General features: G+C 43.2%; 1 protein-coding gene across 2 annotated transcripts in view; it reads right to left on the reverse strand.

The window, feature by feature from the left end:
• Window positions 1–688: 688 nt before the first annotated feature.
• Window positions 689–7,857, reverse strand: part of LOC130163789 (leucine-rich repeat-containing G-protein coupled receptor 5-like) — a 35,807-nt gene continuing 28,638 nt past the window's right edge. The window contains exons 11-20 of one of the 2 annotated variants that reach the window (XM_056368178.1): window positions 7,770–7,841; window positions 7,545–7,610; window positions 7,164–7,235; window positions 5,704–5,775; window positions 5,279–5,404; window positions 4,345–4,484; window positions 3,405–3,485; window positions 3,003–3,246; window positions 2,569–2,732; window positions 689–2,481 (exon numbers count right to left, since the gene is read on the reverse strand). In XM_056368178.1, the coding sequence (XP_056224153.1) occupies window positions 1,739–2,481; window positions 2,569–2,732; window positions 3,003–3,246; window positions 3,405–3,485; window positions 4,345–4,484; window positions 5,279–5,404; window positions 5,704–5,775; window positions 7,164–7,235; window positions 7,545–7,610; window positions 7,770–7,841 (1,780 nt within the window). In that variant the 3' untranslated portion in view covers window positions 689–1,738. Of the gene's footprint in view, window positions 2,482–2,568; window positions 2,733–3,002; window positions 3,247–3,404; window positions 3,489–4,344; window positions 4,485–5,278; window positions 5,405–5,703; window positions 5,776–7,163; window positions 7,236–7,544; window positions 7,611–7,769; window positions 7,842–7,857 lie in introns of both variants that reach the window. The other variant, XM_056368177.1, reaches the window with a different exon arrangement.

The raw sequence follows: 7,857 nt of genomic DNA on the forward strand, positions 1-7,857 counted from the left end.
GTGTATGTGTGTGTGTGTGTGTGTGTGTGTGGTGTCCTAAGATTAGGTCTTTGTCTCACCTGCCAAAGTCCTACAGGAGCTCCCTACAGGCTTCGGTGTCCGTTACAGCCACGATATGAAAGTATTCAGAAGAAACAGAAGAAAGCTGAACTGAGATTTAAATGAGGAACATTTAAACATCAAAAGTTAAGATCTTCCTTAATGTCTGAGTTAAGGTTTCCTTAAGTAAAACAGTTGCACAAAACGCCCTTAAGTCTTCTCCTTAAGGTTTCGTTAAAATATTAACTTGGTGTTGTATTTAAGGAATCACTTAGAGTCAGCTAAAGGCCTTAGTGAGCAAAGTAAGGAAAATCTAAATTACAACATGGCTGAGTTTATGGCGATAAATGAAAATGGACACGTCTCAGGAAGTTTGCAGCAACCAGGAGACACCCTTAACGATACAGTAGAAATTTAATGCTGTAAAATCTCTTTCACTGCTGCAAAAGCCTTAAAATTTTTCCTTAACTAAAGAAAACTTTTAAGATATTCTGTGCAACAACACCCTTAAGAAACTTTTCCCCTGCAAACGATGTTTGTCCTTTTGCAGGTGAGAGCTTCAAACCCAATGTATATATATATGTGTGTGTGTGTGTGTGTGTGTGTGTGTGTGTGTGTGTGTGTGTGTGTGTGTGTGTGTGTTGTGTGTGTGTGTGTGTGTGTGTGTGTGTGTGTGTCCTCTGGCATGTGATTGATCAATCAGACATTAGCGGGATGCCACCCAGTTCTTCAGTTTTTTCATGGATTTCGATCCATCTTTTAGTTTTTGATCGATTTTTCGTCTTTATGGGACGTTAAAACAAATAAGATAAAAAAGGTAGAGAGACAAAGACAGACAATAAGAGTGAAAGAGAGAGAGAGAGAGTTGGAGTCAAACTGGCAGTGTGCTCATGGTGAGCACCTTCACATGCTTTCATTTCTTTTGTTTTCTTTCACCGTCCTCTGCTACATTTGCTGCCACACAGTCACATCAGTTTACTTGTGTATCTGTAACTGTGTGTGTGTGTGTGTGTGTGTGTGTGTGTGTGTGTGTGTGTGTGTGTGTGTGTGTGTGTGTGTGTCCTAAGATTAGGTCTTTGTCTCACCTGCCAAAGTCCTACAGGAGCTCCCTACAGGCTTCGGTGTCCGTTACAGCCACGATATGAAAGTATTCAGAAGAAACAGAAGAAAGCTGAACTGAGATTTAAATGAGGAACATTTAAACATCAAAAGTTAAGATCTTCCTTAATGTCTGAGTTAAGGTTTCCTTAAGTAAAACAGTTGCACAAAACGCCCTTAAGTCTTCTCCTTAAGGTTTCGTTAAAATATTAACTTGGTGTTGTATTTAAGGAATCACTTAGAATCAGCTAAAGGCCTTAGTGAGCAAAGTAAGGAAAATCTAAATTACAACATGGCTGAGTTTATGGCGATAAATGAAAATGGACACGTCTCAGGAAGTTTGCAGCAACCAGGAGACACCCTTAACGATACAGTAGAAATTTAATGCTGTAAAATCTCTTTCACTGCTGCAAAAGCCTTAAAATTTTTCCTTAACTAAGGAAAACTTTTAAGATATTCTGTGCAACAACACCCTTAAGAAACTTTTCCCCTGCAAACGATGTTTGTCCTTTTGCAGGTGAGAGCTTCAAACCCAATGTATATATATATGTGTGTGTGTGTGTGTGTGTGTGTGTGTGTGTGTGTGTGTGTGTGTGTCAGTCTAGTGACGTGGAACAACGATTGCTACTGAATGTTGTGTCTCGCTCTTTATCCTTCCTCTCTCCTCCTCCTCCTCCTCCTTTAAGCCTCCGACTGCCACCAGCGCCTGAGTCGAGTCACACGATTGTTTCTCTGCGTCCTCGTCGTACGTTGAATCCATCATTACAGGCATCGACCTTCCTCCTCCTCCTCTTCCTCCTCCTCCTCCTCCTCCACCCATGTGTAGTCTAGGTACCGCCATAACCCCGCAGGTGCGTTTGGCCAGCGCTGCCAGCTCCTCCCTGGCGAGTGGGTTGAAGAGGAGGTAGAGCAGCGGGTTGATGCAGGCCGGCAGCGGCGCCACGAGCAGCAGCACCCCCTTTGCCGCCTCTGGCCCGGCGGCGGGGAGGCGCAGCAGGGAGGAGAAGGAGAGGAAGGCCACAGGGAGGTAGAGGAGGCAGTCGGAGAAGAGCAGCCAGGCTACGTGTCGAGTCAGCGCCGCCTCCTCTTCTGAGGCAGGTGGAGCTTTGTTGACCCGGCAGTAGAGGCGAGTGTAAGCGACCGTCATGAGGAGGAAACACAGCGAGTCGAGGAGCACCAGGGAGACGGAGAAGGCCAGGGAGGAGGAGGAGGTGGAGGAAGGCAGTGGCAAACAGAGGGAGGTGCTACTGTGTCCGGCCACCAGGGGGGGCAGTGTGACGGCCAAACCCAACAGGAAACACAGAACAATGGACAGACGGACGAAGAGCGGAGACGAAGCGTGACCTGGAGAGAGACGAATGAAATCAGAAAACATCTTTCAAACCCGAACTCATGACAACTGATACTAAAATTCACGTCCAAGTTCCTCACCACTGTGTTTGTCAGTTTTGTTGCGTCCTGTGGTGGCGATGGCGGCGGCCAGGCATCGCTCCAGAGCTGCGACGGTGAGCAGGAAGAGTCCGGTCTGCGACGCAAACACGCACAGGAAGCCACTGAGTCGACACAGGAAGCTGCTCTCCCACTTTGCCCCGTACCTGCAACACAAACACAAACAGATGAAGTTCAAGGACCTTTCTCCCTCCACTGTGGGACTTTTATTTTGAAATTTTTTGCTCATGAAGTACATTTTGGGAGTTTTTAGCACAGACTGAGCTTTGATGTGATCATTGCAGGTCAAAATGGACAATCTCACTGATTTGGGCAGTTTTTGCACATAGTCAAAATTGTCCCCACACCCCCTACATTACCCAGAATCCACCACACAACCCCCAGAGTCCCCAGTACTCCAAGAGTCCCCCTCGTACCTCCAGAAGCTCCCAAACGTCCAAGCGTCCACCGCCGCCAACCAGCCGCACCACACCCCCATCAGGCCGTTCACCAGCGCCAGCAGGCCAATCAGCAGCTTGGGCAGCGTGACCGAGGTGGCGGGGGAAAAGAAGATTGACAGCACGACAAGGCTGTTGCTGACCAATGAGAGCACTGCGATGAGCCACACCCCGCCACGGATCAACCAGCTGCCGAGCAGATGGAGGCAGGGACGAAACGGACCTGCAGGAAATTTATCCACATTATTTACTGTACTACAACATAAATAAAATCTCATTTCACATAAGTAAAATGATTTATAGTAGTATACAAGTATTTCATGTAACACGTGTTGAGGTAAATTCAACGTCTGAGGGTCTATCCTTTAGTGTTTGTGTTACCTGGCGCAGGGCTGCAGTGGACCGAGTGTTGAGGTTTCGGTTCGTCTTCAAACTCAATCAATAAATCCTCCCAGTCCTGATCTACTGCCGAGAAACAGCGGGGATAGAAGAAGTCTTTGAGTGGGTTAAGGGCATATTTGTACAACTCTGGAGGGTCTGTCACACACTTTGGTCCACAAACCTGAAGTACCAGCTAAATCTACATGCTAATTACTCAGTGTATTCTTGTTCCCCAGCAGAAGAACCCGCCATTTTGTATAAAGCTCATGGTTGAGAGGAGCAGAAAACAACTCTGACGGAAATAAAATCAGTTCATCTCTAGTTCATTTTCACTTCTTCTTCAGTTCTTCTTTAGTTTATTTTCAGTTCGTCTTGAGTTCTTCTTCAGTTCATCTTCAGTTCATCTTCAGTTCTTCTTCAGTTTTTTATTCAGTTCTTCTTCAGTTTATTTTCAGCTCGTCTTAAGTTCTTCTTCAGTTCTTCTTCAGTTTCTCTTCAGTTTCTCTTCAGTTCGTCTCCAGTTTTTCTTCAGTTCATCTTTGGTTTGTTTTGTGTTGAGATGTCAGGAGCTCTGCAGCTTCTAGTCATGATGTATCCTTCCCTGATTCATCACGCTCCTATCATGTGATGCTTCTCCAGATGAAAACAAACGACTACCACAGGTGATTGAAGCATGGATAACAAATCACCTTGTCGTCTTTGCTAGCAGCTGTTGTGCAGTTAAATTCTGCATTTTGTAATAGTAAGAGGGGTCTGTCCACGTATGTGAAACATCTTCAAGTATCGACAACCAAGTCCAGGTGCTCCCCGATTCAACCTCTCTTTGATAACCAATAATCTTGTACATTGTTTTTCTATCTGTACATTGACATTGCAGTTCTATTTTCAGTCTGAGTGCAGCTGTAGCCTTGTTGAGATGTGATGGTGTGTTTGGTGTTACCTTGGCTGGAGAGGACGGAGGTGTCTCTCCCGGTGAAGTCCGCCGCCTCCTCTCTCTCCCAGGACAAACCTCCTCCACCTCCTCTCCTCTCACAGGAGACGAAGGCACAACACTGGAAGGCGTAAGGAAGCTCCATCACCCTGAACACACACACACACACACACACACACCTTTTACATTTTTGTCACTTCCAGCGTCCAAATGCCCAGATAAATGAACTTCATTACACCAGCAGAATGTCCCTTTAAATCTTTTAAAATACACGACATCGAGACCTTTTCCAATTAAAGGAAATTCCACTAAATCACACACAGGCGGTGTTTGGATTACTGGTGTAATTTAGAGATTTACCCCCCAGGTGATCGGAGACGTAGGGGAGGCGCTGTGAGCTAACAATAACTCTGAACGTTACGACACTGCTGCGACCGCTGGGGTCGAACACAGGGTGGGAAAATCTGTGAGGTCCGTCTCGGCTTTAGTTTAAGGATGACGGGGCTGTTGGTGATGTCATCAAACGCCCCTCCCCTCCGCCCTCCATCAAGCAGCCATGCTGGAGGTCCAGCATCACAGCAGGCAACGTTTTGTTTGGTATTTCATGTTTCAGTTATGGTACATGAGCCATGGATTAACTGGAATGAGTCTTAATGCAGAAAACACTCCTTTGTTTATGTACAGACCAGGCCGTAAGTATTTGGACAGTAATTGTTCCTCAGGCTCTGAGCTTCAGCTCATTCAGGTTCAAATCAAATAACAGATTAAAGAGCCAAGTCTCAGCCTTAGATTGAGCAGGTTTACGTCAATATATACAGAACTGTGTGGGAGATAAAGACCTTTAAACACACAGTGACCAGAGTTTAGAGCTGAATTTCTCCACACCTTCCTCTTATCATCAGTCTGGACTGTAGATGTGTGTTTTATAATAGTGTGTGTTTACCTGACCCGGGGCAGGTCCTCTCGGGGTATTAACTCCATCAGCTGATCGTTTCCAGCCAATCGCAGGTGAGTTAAACTTTGCAGACCAATCAGAGGCAGAGAGGACAGCTGATTGGAGGACAGGTCACTGCAGAGAGAGAGAAGGAATTTTCCACGATTAAATTATTTCATTTTCATGACCATGACCCTCTGAGATTTCCAGTACAGGTCTCTGGTCCTCTACGTTTTATCCTTCTTTAGTTTTTGACTGAAGTCATGTGACTTTTATATTCAATCCTTTGATCATAAAGATGATTTTTGGGTCATTTTTTTGTCTTTAATTGTCAGTACACAACCAGGAGACAGGAGGACCTGGGACTTTCAGCCATCTTTCAGGCGCCTAACAGAGACCTGAAGGTTGTTTTGATAAATTCATCTGATACTCACAGTTTGGTGAGAGCGGGCAGAGCGGAGAAAGAGTTCGGCCTCACTGTCGACAACCTGTTCCACGACAAATCACTGCAGAGACACAGAGAGACGATAAGGCGTCGAACCAGCATCAAACTCCCATCCTGAGTTTAGTTCAGTTAATTTAATCCTGCAGGTCTCATGGAACAGCCAGTCTTTGTTTCTAATCCCAGAGTAAGTGAGTGTATAATACTCTTATTTCTGTAATACCAGAATAAAGTAAGTCATGAAGCTCACAGAGGCTCGACTGAGTGGAACTGAACTTATGTTCATGTTATAGTTAAAGAGATAATCCACCCAAAGTAAAATATCTGCAGTTTCATCAATCATAAGGAAAACAGCAGCTGTCGTCGTCTAGAATTCGTATTAGTTAAGTATTTATTATAACTATATTTATTACTATACTATATTATTCTAGTATATTATAGTATATATTTCTTATATGAAATATTATTGTGTCATGTATAAAACTCTGACCAGGACACGAGTGTTAAAAGACACAAAAATCCACGTCGGCCTCCAGAATGCTTTGTATACTGTACATCCTCTAACATGTTGGACACTGTCCAGAAACATAGAAAACCAATTAGAATAATTTCCAAATGTATAAATCACAGGCAAATATTCCTAAAATTCAAAAAATAAAAAAATAACAATAATAATCTGCAAAAAAAAAACTCCAAAAATTCTAAAGAAATATGTTAAAAAAACAAAAAATATTCTAAAATAAATAAAGAAAAAACAAATAATGTGAGTTTTGTTTTAATCTTGTGTCTTTTGAGAGAAAAGTTTCACATCAACATTTACCAAATTATGTTTTTGTTGCTTGAACAACTGAATATTTCAGTGTAATGCATCTCATGGAAAACTCATAAACCACTGAAGTATGTGCAGTGCTAAAGAAAATAGGATGTTTATCACATGTGGAAACCACCGATGTATGAAGCATTTTACAAATTTTTATTTGTGAAAACCTGAATTTCACACGTTCATTTTTATCGTAGCTTTCAGCACCTTTCACAGCGTGAGCGTCTGATGAGAAAAGATCAGCTTTAGTGAAGCTTTAACTTCAAACTTGAATTCTTACACATGAGTAAACTGTACAAAAGATATTTAAATCTTACTGAACTGATGGAAATTAAATATTGTTTCTAATCTATAATCCATGTTATTGTCACTAAGAACCAGCATCAGTTGTGGTGTTCCAGTGCGGAGTCCTGAATCTGTGCCAGACCACGTCCTCATACCTGTCCCATCAACACGCAGACCACCTGGGTCTGTGAGTGTGTTTCCATTTTGAAGTATTTAAAGAGGCCTTCAGATCACTGCTCAGGATCAGCCGGGTAATTAAACATGTCTGTGTGTGTGTGTGTGTGTGTGTGTGTGTGTGTGTGTGTGTGTGTGTGTGTGTGTGTGTGTGTGTGTGTGTGTGTGCTTACAGACAGCACAGAGACATCAGACCGTGGAAGGTGTTCTCCTGCAGCTCCTCGATCTCGTTGTGGTGCAGGTCACTGAAACACACACACGACCCCGATGTTTCCATTACGTCACTTTTATCAGTTTTTTTTTTTTTCTCTTTCTGATTGAACTACAATGGTGCTAATTATTCCCATAATGCACAGCTGGCTGTAGTTGATTGGTTGCCACGGTAACTGCTGAGATCCAGTGACTGTGAAGCAGCGTGTTTAAAGCGTTACAGGTCAGAAAAGTTGTACCTGATGCCTCAAAAAAAAAAAAAAGAAAAAAAAAAGTGATTGAGAAAAACAAAGAAAATCTAAATTAAAAGTAAAATTATAAAGAAAGTACAAAATCAAACTCACATCTTCTGGATACTTTCACAGCCGGAGAAACTGGGAAGAGTCTGGATCTGATTATAGGAGAGATCACTGCAGGGAGAGAGTTTCAGTTGTCATCACTGTTAAATCCAAAACACACTGAACGCATCACAGGATGTGAACAGGAGCACGACATTAAAAAAAAAAAAAATATATATATATATATATATATATATATATAAAGTGAATGAGGCTTGTGTTTGGACTCACAGCAGCTGCAGGTTTGGAAACTGCTCACACACTGAACTAGGCAGAGAGGTGATCCGAGCCCCTGTGATAGTCCTGCACACACACACAC

Source organism: Seriola aureovittata, chromosome 22, assembly GCF_021018895.1.
Source record: "Seriola aureovittata isolate HTS-2021-v1 ecotype China chromosome 22, ASM2101889v1, whole genome shotgun sequence".
In the NCBI taxonomy this organism is placed as follows: domain Eukaryota; kingdom Metazoa; phylum Chordata; class Actinopteri; order Carangiformes; family Carangidae; genus Seriola; species Seriola aureovittata.